General features: G+C 40.5%; 1 protein-coding gene and 1 long non-coding RNA gene across 6 annotated transcripts in view; both read right to left on the reverse strand.

Annotated features, from left to right (window-relative positions):
* unc79 (unc-79 homolog, NALCN channel complex subunit) overlaps positions 1–10,325 on the reverse strand; it is a gene marked incomplete at its 5' end in the record, with an annotated part of 113,538 nt that extends 103,213 nt beyond the window's left edge. For all 5 annotated transcript variants that reach the window (XM_084310124.1, XM_084310122.1, XM_084310123.1 and 2 more), the window contains 4 exons: positions 530–700; positions 2,653–2,966; positions 8,289–8,409; positions 10,304–10,325. In XM_084310124.1, the coding sequence (XP_084166250.1) occupies positions 530–700; positions 2,653–2,966; positions 8,289–8,409; positions 10,304–10,325 (628 nt within the window). The remainder of the gene's footprint in view (positions 1–529; positions 701–2,652; positions 2,967–8,288; positions 8,410–10,303) is intronic.
* A 1,269-nt stretch (positions 10,326–11,594) lies between these two features.
* LOC311224476 lies at positions 11,595–12,954 on the reverse strand. The gene is made up of 2 exons (XR_014619447.1): positions 12,739–12,954; positions 11,595–11,845 (listed from the first exon to the last, which is right to left on the reverse strand). It is a non-coding gene; the product is annotated as an uncharacterized lncRNA (long non-coding RNA).
* Between the last annotated feature and the right edge of the window lie 4,965 nt (positions 12,955–17,919).

A 17,919-nucleotide genomic window follows, 5' to 3' on the forward strand; every position in this document is an offset into this window, starting at 1 on the left:
TTGCCCATATTTATTGTAACATATATATATAATATAACTGGGCATACAAACCCCCATCTGCACCTTTGATTACACTGTTTATTTGCTCATATTCTTATATTCAGAGTTAATTATATTGTTTACACTGCTTATTTTTATCTTTACTATAGTTTTATTGCCGCTGCTATAACACCCACATTTCCAAAAGGACATATCAATAAAGGAATTTATTTAATTTAATTATCTTATCTTAAAAACGTCCCTAAAATAGTATGGAATAAGTGCAAAAAAGGTCCCTCTATAGAAAAACGTAATTTCCTGTCATGCTGCATATACATGCATGTGTGGGGTGGGGTGGGGGAGGGGTGCTTGGGGATAGGGGGGGGGGGGGCATCATCACATCAGCTGGTTCTTTGCCTGTAAGAATTAAAGGCATGGGGGTTTCATTTTCAATTTGACAGGACAAGTTAGGTCTGATTTCCAATACTGATGCTGTTTTGCTATGAGGGGAATGGGAGACGTGATGGGTCATCTTGGTCATTATACTCACATATAGCCATGGGGAGGAAAGAGGTGCTCAGGTACTCAATGATGTCTTTGTGGAGAAAGGGGGGGAAGGTGGCTAAAGTGGAGATCATAGTATAGGGCAAAGTGCTGAGAATATCGTCGCTGAGAAAGGGCAGGAGGCAAGTTGTAGTGTAAAATATGGACTGTCCCAGATCTGGTGAGAGAAGGGAGAAGCAAAAGCAAAGAAAAGAAAAGGAAAAGAAAAAAACAAGACAGAGATACACAGACACTCATTCAATCAATCAATCAATCAATCAATCAATCAATCAATCAATCAATCAATCAATCAACTGTGCATACAGTATAAACATACTGTATGGTACTACAACATGCATTACAATATCATGGAAATTCTCAAATTCAGAATAGAGGACTGAGAATATATGAGAAAATAAGTAGTCTAGAGTGCATTTCCAATATGAACCTAATATGTTGGGGTCGATGGAGTTTCCCTTAGCAAAGAGTAGAGCATTCCAGTCTAGGAGATGGGTTTTCATGCTGTTGAGCTTTTTTTAACACCAGTGAAATATTAAGGGTGCTATAGATAAGGTTTTTATGTAGATGGATACACAAAAAAAGAATACGTCCAGAGCTTTTAGAAAGGTGTGGAATAAAAGATTTTCTAGCTATTTCTACTGAGAAAATTGCGAAAATAGCATTAATTTCTCAAACCGGAAGTCTCAAATGCACTGCTAGTTTCTCTGCTCCCGTTTTAAAAAAAAGAAGGAAATGCTGGCTTGCACTTAGTTTGACAGATTGATCTTACTTCTTTAATAGTTGTCATACAGAAGTACAGAATACTTTTATACAAAATGCTTCTTACTGTTACGTTACTGTTACTGTTACTGTATTGTACCCATTCTGCAATCTGTTAATAAAGTTTTCAATAAATCAATCAATCAAACTAACACCCCAAGGGAGGGGGAGGTGTAGTGCGATAGTGGCTGAATGTTACCTATAGCACCTTTAATGACAAACATGAACACAGACTGTGGGAGCATTCTAAATATATTCTAAAATGTATTGTTTCCTACGGAAGCGTATTGCTGCCACACCAGGGGAAAAAAATATCCGTATCACGTTATAACATAAAGGTTTCACGTTATAACGTGATAACTTCTTGTTTTAACATAAAACGTTTCACGTTATAACGTGATAACTTCTTGTTATAACATAAAGGTTTCACGTTATAACGTGATAACTTCTTGTTTTAACATAAAACGTTTCACGTTATAACGTGATAACTTCTTATCACGTTATAACATAAAGGTTTCACGTTATAACATAAAGGTTTCACATTGCTGCCACACCAGAAACCAAAAAAAATAATCCGTATCACGTTATAACATAAAGGTTTCACGTTATAACATAAAGGTTTCACGTTATAACATAAACGTGAAACCTTTATGTTATAACGTGAAACCTTTATGTTATAACGTGAACCCTTTATGTTATAACGTGAAACCTTTATGTTATAACGTGAAACCTTTATGTTATAACGTGATACGGATTTTTTTGTTTGTTTCTGGTGTGGCAGCAATACGCTTCCGTAGTTTCCTGAGTGACGGATCAACTAATACATTGTTCTGTTTTGCTGCATTGACACATAACAACATGATTAAAGAAAACAAAAAAATGTCTTCCTCTTTACATAATACAACATGCATGATACACATTAGATTATATATATATATATATATATATATATATATATATATATATATATATATATATATATATATATATATATATATATATATATATATATATATATATATATATATATATATATATATATATATAGACCTATGTCTATGATGTATCCAATTGAGATATGAACACGTGAGTTGACAGGCTCCAGCGTGCTCCCCAGTCCCCATCACCCCATGCATCCCTCATCGGGGCTCCTCGGCAGGACTTCTGTCTCGTCCCCCATTTTTACAAAGAGGCCAAAAAAGGGAAAAAGCAGTGGTGGCTTCATGCAGGCCAGAGACAGCTCGGAGGATGGGGGGGGGTTAGATGATGACAAAACAGTGGTGGACTGGACTGGACTGGACTGGACGGAGGAGGAGGAGGAGGGTGGTGGAGGTGTGGTCCTGGACTCACCATGCTGACCATGCTGCAGCAGGGGCACCAGGTCAAGCAGGGTCACGAGGGTCACATAGAGCCCCTGATAGTCCAGAGAAGGGTACTCTGAGAGCTGAGCGTCCCGACTCTGCTGCCCCTGCCCCCCGCGGTCTGACGGGGCATCGCGCAGAACGCTGTAAAGGAGGGAGCGAGTAACTGTAGGGTTGATGGAACTGACTTGTGGTCTTAGAGATGGGGTGAGTGGGAATGGCACAGGGAAAAGACACATGGTCATGGGCACGGCCAAATTGGAAGCTTCCTGGTTCTCCTTCCTGCCTGTTCGGGACAGAATGCTGCTCCGGGGTGGGAGGGCAGGGCAGGGGGGGAGGAGGGGGAGGAGGGAGGGGGGGTGGGACAAGGGGAAAAAAGAGACAACAAAGACACAAAGAAACAGCACATTACATTGAAATGGCACTACAGAGACAGCGTAAATAGAAAAAAACAAACCCAGATAGACCCCACATAGGATGCAGTGTCTCACACTAGTTCACTATTATCACCGAAGGCATGGGCAAATTTTCCCCTGCTTGGTCTGTTCAGTGTGATTTTTAATTTATTAGTGCATGTTTTTTGCCCATCTTTGCACTCTGGATACAGAAGAAAAAAAAACATGAGTAGAAACTGCAATGATCACTGCATCTCATGCGTATCTGGTGACAAGGAGCAAAAATATAAAAAATGGCATGTTTTCAGTGGCAACCCCATACTTCTCCAAAAAGGGACAGCGCAAACGACTGTCCCTCGATGGCTGCCATCTTCCAATTAATGAGGTCATGGCTACCATGCAAAGAGGCCAATGGGCCACGGCATCTTGTTTTTGTTTTTTTACAGAAACGTCCTCGTGTTTAGTGGGGCTGTCAAGGATGGGAGTGACACAAAATTGGTCTGGGAAAATACAGAGGTGACACTTTTGAAACATGCTTCAGCCAGTAATAAACATGTGTGTGAGGTTAGATCAAGTGCTCATGGGTCACAGCACATGTTTATTGCGCCAGAGAAATAATGTCCGTATGCATACATTATGATACTGTACCACCAGTATCATCAGAAGAAATAAATGAGATCCAACAGGCATATGGATTCAGGTCTCTAAAATAAATGTATAACAACTAATCTACGGTAGGGAGGAAAAACTATAATGACAAAGGAATAGGTTGTATCAGAGAGGGGGGGGATGACCGGTAGCATTATGTTTGTGAGCTAAATGGCTGAGGTAGGGGTGGGTGGGGGGTGGTGGACATTTGCGTTTGCTGTCCCCTGGGGGTGGGCGGTGGACATATGCCGTCGTTAGAGGGGGGAAAAGGAAGGGCTAGTTGGGAATTATGCTTTGAAGCCTCTAGGGTGGGGGGGACTGGATGGGGTGGGGGGTTGGGGGGGGGGGGGGGTTGGTGGTGAGGGGCAGAGAGCATCGCTCTATTCACTGCACACATTATTAAAGAACTAAGCTGTTCTATCAGACAAATGTATATATGAGAGCCAAGAATAAAAAAAAATATGCTGACGTGTTGTGCTTTTTAAGGTCACCCACAGAGGTAAAAGTACAGCGTTTCAACAGGGTCAGCGGAGAAGGGGATTTTAGTAAAGGAATACTGTCTAATACTATCATAAACTATTATTTAATACATAACTAACATTGTATAAATATGAGTAACATTATGGCCTGTAATAGTTTACAGTGTCAACAACAGCCTATCGCTTCACTGTGATACTCTGACTGATCCCCTCAAAGTTATACTCTGCGGGATTCCAGCGGCTGAACTCAACACTGGAGTGATTGGAGTTCACAAAAATGAACGGTATCTCACGGAGTATGACTTTTTCACTGCCCGTTTCTCATAGAGCAAACAGTATTCATTTGAACAATGAACATAAAACATACACAGATATGCAAACGCACACACACGCACACAGATGCACACACACGTGAACATTCACACGTACAATACATACTAACACACACACATACAAATGACAGACACGCACACACATACAAACGACAGACACACACTACACACATGTAGAAATGCACTTGATACAGACACATGACTTAAGTTAACTATCAAACTCTGCACTCTAATTTGCCCTCTATGCAAAAGCGAACCACTGACCAGGTGATCAAGTGAGTATCAATAATTGAAAGTACAATCAAACCTACCGAATTAATAATATATTACCATCAAGTCAAAACAATGGCTGTACTACGAATTATGTTAAAACAGAGTACCACGAGTGATACAATTTGTCATGACGAAGTCAGCGACAACAGTGAGTCTATGGCTCGCTGATGCAGAGAACTTGGCAGCTAAACTTGTGTGTAACTTTCTAGCTGGGTGTTTAAAGGCCCACCTACATCAGCTAATATGACATATGGCTCTGCCTCCTCTTCTTACAGGGCACTGGTAAAGCCACTATAAATTCATGAAATAGAATCATTATTTTTGTTTTCATATACTGCAGTTGACTTAACGTGCCATGAGATTCAAATATTAAATTTGGCCGTTCCATCCTCTGTCTTTCTAGGAACCTGACATATGCTTGCTCCACTCTCTTCAAGCCTCACTGCTCCCACTCTCTCTTTTTCCCTCTTTCATCTCTCTCTCTCCTCCTCTTCCTCTCTTCTTCACCCCAGGCCACAGAAATACAGGTATCTGAACAACCCTGTTGTCTCCAGAGGAGTGTAGATTATTTTCAACATAGGGGGAAAAAATTGTCATGCGATGCCTTGGGGGGTGGGGGGGGGGGGGGGGGGGGGGGGGGAATGTTGCCGATGTATCATACAGCGTGATACCTTTCACACTCCGGCGGGACAAGGCCTCTGAGACAAAGCAGTCCTTTGAGTTAACAACACGCTGCCATAACACAGACATCATGCCTGTCGGGCTCCATCTCTGCCAAGGATGCCATGTGCATAACAACAACACAATGGCTACTGCTGCTGGAGCCGCCCTTCAGCGAAGCCTGGAAGTGCCCTGGAACCGCTGTGAGAATGATCCCACAATATAAATTGTTCTTCTGAGGCTGTGAGGCAGACTCTGTAGGATGGAGTTTGCTGCCAGTCTAAAAGAAATTGGACTTGGACTTTAAACTGATAATATTCATAGAAGTGGGGCATGAAAGTTTTGTTTCCCCCTAATCTCACCCCTTGGATGAGGGAGCATATATGTTACTGTATTACTGTAGTATATGTTACTGTAGTCTACTAGTATCTGCACAGCAGTGGGCACTATTCCTGAAGCTGTACCACAAACTGTTAACTCATTGAGCGCCAAAAACCAGATATCTCGTTTCTGAAACTTACTTACTTATCCTCTTCGTCCCGGTTGGGGCATAAGGCCGCAATCATACACTGCCACTGAATCCTGTCTCGTGCTTTGGCCTGTGCTTTGTCCCAGGAAAGACCCATCTCCTTCAGCTCCATCATCACTGTCCTTCGCCAGGTGTTCTTTGGTCTACCCCTCTTTCTCTTCCCAACTGGGGTCCATCTCAAGGCAACTTTGGATAACCTTTCATTGGGCATCCTCAATACATGACCGAGCCATCTTAACCTCTGTCAAGGGACATATGCAAGCTGCCTGTCTTCTTATAAAGTTCCTCATTCGAGATTCTATTTGGCCAAAAGATTTCTGAAAGCCAACGCTTAACTCATTGACTGCCACGCTCTTTTGTTTGCGGACCCATCCTGTGTTCTGTATTATAGCTATGGAGACAATAGTATGGCTCATTTGACAGGCATTGTTTATAGTGACTATACTGTGACTATACTGACTAACCAGTTTTTTTTTTTTTTTTATTATTATTGTTCTAAACACTCACACAGGCCTTTGTGAGTCTTCCGGTTAATTTAGAATTGAAATGACGATCGAATCCCGATAGGTGGCATGGCAGTATTGCCTACCTTTTGAACTGGCCTAGTTTACTGTGAGGGGCGGTTTGCTCACTCACTGCTGGCCAGATTAGTCGCCGCCGGAGTTGAGAGCACTCCAGAGCAATGGCGATCGCAAACTATTGGAGATTATGAAGAAGACGATCATATGAACGATCACACTTATGCGTTTTCACCAGACTACATTGGACTCAGCACTTCTGGTAAATCATAAAAATGCTATAGTCAAACCGGCCGAGGACTCGGAGGTAACCTATTCTGCTCCGTGATATAGTCGGGCCCGAGCACTCCGAAGCACAACTGCAATGCAATGGCGAGCGAACTATTGGAGATTATGAAGAAGAAGACAATACGATCACACTTATGGATGATAACGTGCGTTTTCACTGGATTACATTGGACTCAGCACTTCTGGTAAATCATAAAAATACTATAGTCAAACCGGCCGAAGACTCTGAGGTAACCTATTCTGCTCCGTGGTATAGCAGAGGCACAACTGATCTGATCCTGTTGTGATCCAAGAGACTTGGAGCAAGAGTGGAGTACCTGCTGACAAAGGTAACATCTATGTTACCGAACCCCATCATAAAACATGCTTTTGTAATGATAGCAGCGTCGGAAAACGCCTGTCAAATGAGCCATACTATTGTCTCCGTAGCTATAATATAGAATATACGATGGGTCAGCAAACATCGTGAAAATTGTCAATAACGCTGGCACCAGGGAGTAAAGATGGAAAAACAGCGTGGCAGTCAATGAGTTAAGATACTGTATATCTAATCAGTGCTCTTTAAACAGCGTGGCAGTCAATGAGTTAAGATACTGTATATCTAATCAGTGCTCTTTAAACAGCGTGGCAGTCAATGAGTTAAGATACTGTATATCTAATTAGTGCTGAGTTAAGATACTGTATATCTAATCAGTGCTCTTTAATGAGTTAATATACTGTATATCTAATCAGTGCTGAGTTAAGATACTGTATATCTAATCAGTGCTCTTTAATGAGTTAAGATACTGTATATCTAATCAGTGCTGAGTTAAGATACTGTATATCTAATCAGTGCTCTTTAAACAATGAGTTAAGATACTGTATATCTAATCAGTTTAAATTGGTCCAGAAAATGACTTCAGCCAGAAGCAGAGAACTCCCAAATTGGTTGTGTCCAAAATGGCCGCCTACTTGACCTGCAGCAAAGAGGAAATAACACGCTGTTTCCTCAGCTTTCACACAGCGCCCAGGGGAACAGACTGACCCTATGACCACAGCGCCTGAGGAACTGGCCCCTACCGGCCCCTCTGGGAGGAACACAACAGGCTATAGCCCAGTGTTCATCTAACAGTCGACCGCTGAATCAATAAACACCACTGACGTATCTGTTGGTTCTAGAAAGCAACACTATAACTCAGTCCATTACAAATGCTCTTGTACATTCACACACAGTGATATTACAAAACCGGAGCACCTTTCCTCATCATATAGAGCAAGACAAGCTAATTTCAAGGCAGAGGATGGAGCCTTTTGTTTTTAGTCTAAACGTTTTTTTGTTGTTGTTACATTATCATTATGTCAAATTCAACTCTCCGACAATCCCTATCTCTACCTTCCAAGTGGTTGTATAATAAGAATAATTTACGTCACATCAAACTAGCGTGATGGATACTAAAGTGAAATAACAAAACATTCTATATTAGTCCATTACTTCACCTGTCCGCTCCAGCGCAGAGTACTTACCTGAGCAGGGTCTGGGAAAAGTATTTCAGTGTGTTTGCAATGTCTGTTCCAGACGGCACGGGGTAAATATTGTGTTGCACACGGTTGTGATACTCTTGCAAGTATCGTATCTTAGAAGCAACTAAACAGAATGAAGAGCAGAGTAAACAAAGCAAATCAACTGTGAAACTGTGACAGAAAACTGTGAGATTTTTCAGAAGCACAATGTGTGTGTGTGTGTGTGTGTGTGTGTGTGTGTGTGTGTGTGCGTGCGTGCGTGCGTGCGTGCGTGCGTGCGTGCGTGCGTGCGTGTGTGTGTGTGTGTGTTTATCTCTGTGTTTATTCTGAGAATCAAGACAAGGCAAACAATACAACACAGCATACATGAAGCTGTTCTTTCAGTGTTTCTTCACATCCATCTTCTTGCTTTGCTGCCATGCGGACAAGATCCTTACTAGACGTTCAACAGCAGTTTCAATGTATAACTACTGCTACTACTAGTCCAATTATCAAGTTAAACAAACAGTCTGTGTTCCCATGGCACCCTGGCTCTCTCCATGGGTGACCTTTTAGTATGGCAGCTAGGTCATATCAAGCCCAGGAGGAGCGGCAGCTGTAACCCTGGCTAAAGAGGGTGAGCTTGTAACCAAGAAGGTCACTGGTTCACTTCCCCAGGCCAGCTGTGAAAATCTGGGGGCACGGAGGGAGTGAGTCAAATACTGCTCCTCCTCCCTCCCTTAACAATTCTCATCGATGTGCCTTTGAGCAAGGGACTTGACACTCAACCGCTTCGGTGGAGCTGCTCAGCGGTTACCAGTTTGAGACTGTGGTCATTCTGGTGCAGCTTCCAGGTGTCAGTGTGTGTATCTAACCCTCCTTCATCTTGTGTTCTGTCTTATTCAACTTGCCTGCAACCTAAGGGTTCAGATTAGACAGAGCAGGTCACTGGTGTTCTACTTTATGTGACTCAGGGCAGTAAAATGTTTACCTTCCTCCCTGACCTGTAGGCTAAATGACAAATCCCAAAATAAAAATAACAACCGAAAGCTTTAAGTGTGTGTGTGTGTGTGTGTGTGTGTGTGTGTGTGTGTGTGTGTGTGTGTGTGTGTGTGTGTGTGTGTGTGTGTGTTTGATGCATGTGCGTGTGTGTATGTGTTTTTGTAGCCTATAGGTCCACTTACCATGCATGTATGTTTTCAGTTTTATGAATAAAATACATGAATGGCCATGAGGCATGAGCCAATTACTCATTGTCAAAACAACACACTAAAACACCCCCTGTTTATGCTATGCATACTTTAAAACATATGGTTATGGGGTATGTTTGAAGCAGAATGTTTAATAACTGCGTTATAGAGGTGAATCAGCAGACAATATTTAGCTACTGATTTGTTAGCCTATGTTTTCTCTCTCTATTGAACACCAAACAATACCAACAATAACAGAGAACTTGTTGATAATAACGGTGAGAGACCCAAATTGGGTTTACATGCATCTAAGACCAAAGAATGACATTCAACTCGTGTTGCAATAAATTAGCGTTTACATTACTGTGCATCTATTTGTATCATAATTAATTAATTAATTAATGATGAACTGATACAGGTGTTGTCCACCTGTCCAACAGCAAAATACGACATGAAAATAGGAATACTGACTGTGTCACGCTAGAACGTGTGAACAAACCAGATTATTGATCAATGCAATGCCACCATATTGTTCAGTGAAGATAATTTGTCAGGTCGACCTTGAGACCAGTTGTATCTCGCTCTTTGCACCCACCACATCTGAACACGTCAATGACATTTTTTTATGTGATGATAATAATAATAGCTTTTCTCTATAATTGTGTGCCCACAGCCGCCAGAATACAGCGCTTCCCCCTCGAGCCATCCTCTGCAGTGAGAGGACGTGTTGCAACCTGCCGTGGCAACCGCGGCTTCATCACCGAGGACAGCTCCTTCATTCGGTTTCTTAATAAATGTGTAGTTTTTAAATGATGCTAAGAGAGGGAAAATACATCGACTGATACTTACATTGTTCTGCTTTCGTAGACATTTCGTAGTCACTTTAGAAACCATAAAGCCAACAGTGTCAATTGTTTTTCTCCCCGGCGTTGTGTTTCCCTCAGTCGTGAAAAAAGTGAATAAACCCCCTCTCGCCCAGGCTCGGGTTGATTGTACCACTTGTGCAACAATGAATGTATTAGGTTGCACCCGCCGCACAATCGATTCCACAACGGCTTGGGCGTAATTAAAATGAGTCTGCATTTTGTGAGACTGTTTTATGATCTGTGAATTGTATATCACTTGTGCTGAGGGGGGATTGCTATATAGAGATCCCAACATACCTTTCCAAATGGACTGATCCGCTTTTGACAAATTGTCATTCAAGAATTTGCTAAACAACTCTATCGTTGGGGTTTGAGCTCTGATTACTGGGTTGTGTGGGTGAGTGCGGGTAATGCATTTCAACAGTGCATTTTGGCAAAAATATTTAGCTATTTTTTCCCTTTGTCACATGCAACACACATTTATGCAACAGATGGTTGTCATACAGATGTCATGACTCATGACCATTTCATAAAGCAACTGATGACATTTTTACTATACTTTTTCTTTTTAGAAGATAAAAGGCTTGCTTGACAATTGTTTGTATCTGCACATTTTTAGAACTGTATATGTCATCTTTATTTTAATCATATTTTATCGTATTTTATTCTTATTCTATGCTAATTTTATTGTATTTATATTATTGGAAGCTGCTATATCGTCGAGGGACCACAACACATTTAATTTCACTCTTTCTTTGCTGTAAGGTACTGAAATACGTGACAATAAAGGAATCTGAATCTGTTTATTATCAAGCTCAGTGGTGGAGGCAAGGCAAAGCCACAGTCCAATGTCTATACGGTCCCAGCTCTTTATTACAGCCCTTTGGTCTTTTTGGATTTCTATCAAGGATAATAAAAACCTTTAATTGAATTCCCTAAATCCAAGTGAAAAATAAACAGAAACTTCCAGTTCTGAAGCAAGGAGAGACTGAGCAGGACCGGTTCCCAGTAGACCACGGCCTGTGCCAAGAACTACTGGAGCATTCCATCTCCAGCTGATAACAACATCCTGTCTCTCTAGAGCCTGGTCCTGAATGGACCTTTCTGGTTGTTATACTAATCCCATCCATGAGTTGAAATACGCTACACAATATACTTTTTGCAATATTTCCCACAACCAGCTTCATCGTGTCAGCTATTCGCAGATTTATGTTTTCTATGTCCCCTCTCATGGTCATAGCAAATAGATACATAAATAAAACACACACACATCATTTTCAGTATCTCACATCATTTGTATTGGTTAACAGTCATATCAGGCTATTTCCAATCACGGTAAACGAGGTGTGCTTTCCCATTCAATAATTTTTACATAATTTGAACAAGGTGCGTGCAGAATTAATGTGGAGGCCCGCTGTCAGGGTGATGGAGGTGATCTTTGTCGATAAACTGGGATGTGATGCAGGATCCATCCGGCTGGGGCCAGAAGAATCACAGCAAACACGGACATGGTGAACAGAGATTGCTGTAAGGGAATAAAACAGATGATATAGGCTTGTAATGATATAGATCAGTGATTGATTATTAGACACTTATATATTGTATATAAAACATTGCATCAAATTGTAATGTTTTATCAACATGATGAAGGATCCCATAACCGTGCATATGCATGAGTACACACCCATGTACACACCCATGTACACACACACACACACACACACACATTGATTACCATTCAAAACAATGTTAGCCCTCAATTACTTTTTTTTATTTCTATCATTCTTAGGTTAATTGGATTTGAGTGAGAACCTGATCCTATCACACTATATAGTCCGCATTTCCATCCTCATGCCAAGACATTCCCTCAGTTCCATGGCACTCTGACAATCCTCACCACAGCCTGGCACTCTGACAATCCTCACCTCAGGCTGGCTGCTATGTTTTTTAAACCCCATGCATTTCCCTGACAAACGCTCAGCAGATAGATAACAGCACAGATACAGGCACTCAGCTCCATCATATAGGATCTCTTTACAGGGGATAGAGCTTGGGTACATGGATAGCAAATTAATAAAACATCTCTCCCTCTCTCTGCTGGCCAGGAGATGCAACTCGCTTGAATTCCTCACAATATATATAGTCTGTAAATGGACGTGTACCAGAAATGACCTCTCACACTGACTTTGCTGTACTGTTCAACTTTGCTATACTGTTTTAATTGTTTATCGCCAGTGTTTTTCGTGTTTTGATTCATGTTAGCTCAGCATCCAGCTTCTAAGATTGCACAAAGTTGTAGCACAACATAGGAGATCACTGCTGTTGTAAAGTGTTACTTAATTTAACCAACAACCGGAGCACTGTTCATTTAACTACAATTTGTTGAGTAACTAATTCACAAAGATGATTGGTTCCTACCACTGGGCCGATCTTATCCTTGGGTGGCTTGCTGTAGATGTTTGATCTGTGATCCTGCTTCAAGGCCTTCATCTGAACCATGGACCTGGTCAGTATGGGTCCCCTGACAACAGAAAACATCCCTCTGCTTGGTTCTGTGTGGCCGACACAATAACTCTTCCCTCATGGACAACAGCCTGTCTTTCTCTGGAAAAAGAAATGTCCCCACATCCTGTGAAATACCACCAGATATAGTCACTTCTTTTTATCAGACTCCCATCAATGTTCCTGGGAGGAGTCACTTCCATGGAGAGTATAGAGTAAACATTTCTGTGACTAGGCTCCCATGGTGAATAATCTTGCCTCCCGCGTGGGTCTGGGGTTCAAGTCCCATAGACTTAAAGGCCCAATCAATGATCCAAATGTAAACAAATGGGTTGCCCCACCACCAAAAAATAAGAAATAAGAATGGAGACGTGTTTTTATTGTGTTGTTGACTGACTGAGCACTTGATTCAAGGACTAACACTATCAACAGGTAAACATTTGGTTTTAATTGTATCTTCTGTATTTTGTGTTTGTTTTCATGTTGGTAGGGTACAACAGGGCTCAAATCCCCCTTAAGGATTTTATTTTATTTTAGATAAGAAAGAATGGGGGGGGGGTACATATGTATACCTAGTTTAATACATTTAGCAGAACAATTACATGTAATATGTATAGTGTAAACACTTTAGCAAAACAGACCTATAGTATATTCCAATTTAAAATTGGTTAAAGGAAAACTCCAACATTTTGGGAAATTAGCTTATTTAACATCTTCCCTGGAGTTAGACAAGAAGATACATACCTTTTTTGTCTCTGTGCATGCATTAGGCTTAGGGAACAGTCGCTCCGTTAGCATAGCTTAGCTTCATCACTGGAAGTGAGGCGGGGCCGGAGCCTGACGTTCCCTAACAGTGTATAGTTTGATTGATTGATTGAAAAGTTTATTAACAGATTGCAGAATACACTCCAAATACAACTCCAAAACGTTCATGTAAACATGTTGTGACCTGTGTATTCACCACGTGGAGAAATAAAAAATAATTTAATTAGACAATTACGTTTTATAAGCAAATATACTCGGAACTAACGTTACAACTAACCTAAAGTTAGTTTAGGTTCGTGTTAACGTTAGATAATGTACAAAATAAACGTTTTCTGCTGCTATAAACGTCGCACTTTTATTTTGACAACCCCAGAAAGGAAGTCATTATATATGCTTTACCATCCTGATCTGTGTTAGCTCCGGTTAGCTCAGAGCGTCCGGTATAACAATACCAGCCATTGGATTACTGTTTTCTAAATTGGGGAGGCTTTTAATCGTCAAGGTAAGAGGATTTCACGTCATGGTATCCATAAACTTCAATCGGTTCGGATCCTTTGAATGAATGAGAATGTCAACAATCACGACGACACGTTGAAATCACTGGCTGCACTCAGAGAGGAGTGGTTAGGCAAAAAATTGTTCAGAGTATATTTGCTTATAAAACGTAGTTGTCTAATTCAAAAATAATTGAATTAGACAATCAGGATGGTAAAGCATATATAATGACTTCCTTTCTGGGGTTGTCAAAATAAAAGTGCGACGTTTATAGCAGCGGAAAACGTTTATTTTGTACATTATCTAACGTTAACACGAACCTAAACTAACTTTAGGTTAGTTGTAACGTTAGTTCCGAGTATATTTGCTTATAAAACGTAATTGTCTAATTCAATTATTTTTTATTTCTCCACGTGGTGAATACACAGGTCACAACATGTTTACATGAACGTTTTGGAGTTGTATTTGGAGTGTATTCTGCAATCTGTTAATAAACTTGTCAATCAATCAATCAAACTATACACTGTTAGGGAACGTCAGGCTCCGGCCCCGCCTCACTTCCAGTGATGAAGCTAAGCTATGCTAACGGAGCGACTGTTCCCTAAGCCTAATGCATGCACAGAGACAAAAAAGGTATGTATCTTCTTGTCTAACTCCAGGGAAGATGTTAAATAAGCTAATTTCCCAAAATGTTGGAGTTTTCCTTTAAAGGAACACACCAACATTATGGGAAATGCGCTTACCGTCTTGTCCAGAGTCAGACAAGAAGATAGGTGCCAATTTCCTCAGTGCGTTCAGTAGAAAGCTATCCGGCTGCAAGCTAGCCTAGCTTAGCACAAATGAATGGAAGTGGATACGGACCACTTCCAGAGTTTTTTTTGGCAAACGGCTAGCTTGGCCATATGCTTCCATTAATTAATTTTAAACTATAGTTTGCAGCTGGATAGCTTTCTACTGAACGCACCGGGAGGAAATTGGTATCTATTGGTATCTATCTTTTGCTATATGTAATCTATCTATTGCTATATGTAATATAATTATGTTTATTATTATAGGTGGCGGTTTCTTATAAGCCTTCTGGGCTTTTCTGCCTCTTCCTGCACTGTATATCTTTTGTACTTTACAGTTGTTATTGTGTTGTTGTTTTTATACTGTACGGAAAAATAAACTAAACTAAACTATCTTCTTGTCTCACTCTGGAGAAGACAGTAAGCACATTTCCCATAATGTTGGTATGTTCCTTTAAGAAAGGATTTTCCATCTACAGATCAAACTCTCTAAGAATGTATGTTAATATAGCCCACACTGATATGAGCAAATAAATCACAGATTAGGGCTTTAAGAGCACTCATTCTAACCGGTCAAGAAATACTAAACGTAGACTAATCATTAACAAACCCATAATATTCCGTTTTGTTTGTTTTTCTCAGCATTATTTAGCTGGTGCAGAATCAACATCACATATCATAAGCCTGTACGCATGTAATACTTAGCTGTTTAATCTAATTACATGAGAGGGCACAAGGTCCAAAATAAATTACATTGCTTCTAACTTGAAAAGTCAACACAACTCATGGGCAATATTAAGTTAAGTTGAACCTTTATTAATCCTCTAGGGGAAATTTGTTCTCTATTTAGGAGCAGTGGGCAGCCACAGTGCCCGGGGACTCCAGATGTAATGCCAGTACCTTGGTCAAGGGCAATAGCAGGAAACCTAGCATGCATGTCTTTTGGTGTGGGAGGAAACCCACGCAAACACAGGGAGAACATACAAACCCTGCTGGGGTTTGAACCCAGGACTTTCTTGCTGTGAGGCAACAGTGCTACCCAATGTGCCACCTATAGGCTTTGTTATAAGTAATAGGCCTATTGAAACTGATATTATATTATCACTTGACCATCCAGATGGTTTATATTTATATATTTTTGTACATTTTATCTCCTTAACCTATCTTTATCTTTACCTGTCTCATCTATGCCTTTTGTACTACTTCTACTTGTAGTACAGACTGCTAACAGACTGCCAGATTTGTTTTGGCAGTCTGAGAGCTGTATGTTGAGTTGTTTTTTTGTGGAGGACATCTTCGGTTTTGCAGGATTTTTGGAGAAGGCATGGCACCTGAGACAAAACACACTGTATCCTATATAATTGTATTTGAATTCACCTTGTTTTTCTGTTTATTTATTTACATTGAGTACAGCTTGTGTTATATTACGTTTTATTGTATTTTCTTGTATTTTTCTTTTTTTTTTATGGCCATCTTGGTCTATGTCATTTGTTAAGTAATTGGTAAAGTATATTATTATATACTTATTGTTATGTGTCTTGTAAGCCCATATGGGCTGGGCATACATCTGTATGTAAGACACGAAAATAAAAAATATCAAATCAAATCAAATCATCTACTACTACTATGAATGAATGAATGAATGAATAAATGAAAACTTTATTTAACAGATTGCAGAATGGGTACAATACAGTACGGCTCAATACACACAATTGTTAAGGGGATGCAGACCTGAGAAAGACGTTTGTCTTGTTTCCATCAGGGTCCCCCATTTTCAATTCATATAGACTACTACTACTACTACTACTACTACTACTACTACTACTACTCAGTCCCGGCGCCATGGGCGGGCATTAGGGGGCCGGGTCCGCCCACTGAGTCAGCTGTGCCCACCCTGGCAAAAAAAAAAAAAAAAAAAAAAAATTAATCAAAGTAAACTATCCAAATCCTTAGTCGGGGACAGCCCTAGTGGGCACTGATGTCAACAACAACACTACTGAAGCTAGCACGGCACTCTGTGAGAATTTGTTTTCTACCCTCAAGAACGTCTTTACAGAACATCGCCTTAGTATGCTTCAACGACGCAACTAAGGCCAATTTAATTCAGTTGGCATTTGAGAAGGACTTAACAAAAAAGTTCAGGAATGAGTGGAGGAGCAGTGTTTTAAGAAGATTTCACTCTGTCCCCAAACACCGCTTGCCTCTCTACTTATGATGGTCGAGTAGCCTGTGGAGAAATTTTGTCAGTTATTTTTGTCAGTTCAGTTCAGTTTGTCAGTGAATTCAGAAGTGTTGAATAAATGGAGACTTTTCAAAGATATAGAATAGAATAGAATAGAAATGTATTATCCTGAGGGAAATTTGACACTGCAAATCACTCAACATTAAACATTTAGACAGAACAAGTCACAATTAAGAATAACAAAACAAATGGCCTAAGAATAGAATAAAATGAAATAGAATAAAAATAGAATAAAAGATACAGTAAATAAATACAGTAAAAATATACTGAAGTCTACAGTAGGTGTAATATTGCACAGTGCTGTTTAAAAAGTAAGAGTCCAGGAAGATGGTAATTGTCACTCTGTGCTCAGTGATGCAGTGAGGCACAGTGATGCATTGTATAGTCTGATGGCTGTCGGAATGAAGGACTTGAAGGATTTTTCAATTGTCTCTCTGCTGTTTAGTTCAGCACCGTGGGCAGCGCCAAGCAAGCCACAGCGCCGCTGTCCCAGCTGAAACGTATAAAAGGGAACCTGTGTTGAAAAACCATTGTGCCCCCCCGAGAACATTTTATGCCCCCCCACTAATTTGTTTCTGCAGCCTGGTCTTCTGCTACTACTACTACTACTACTACTACTACTACTACTACTACTACTACTACTACTACTACTACTATTACTACTACTACCACCACCGGTACTTACTACTTCATTACTTACTACCCTTATGTGAATACTGTCCTTATGTGAATACTGTGATACTGTGAATTCTGTAAATTTCAGTTAGTTAGACAGTAAATTATATTGACTTATTTGTTTTCACTGCT

The sequence above is a fragment of the Notolepis coatsorum genome, assembly GCF_963971535.1.
Source record: "Notolepis coatsorum genome assembly, chromosome: 3".
Lineage (NCBI taxonomy): Eukaryota > Metazoa > Chordata > Actinopteri > Aulopiformes > Paralepididae > Notolepis > Notolepis coatsorum.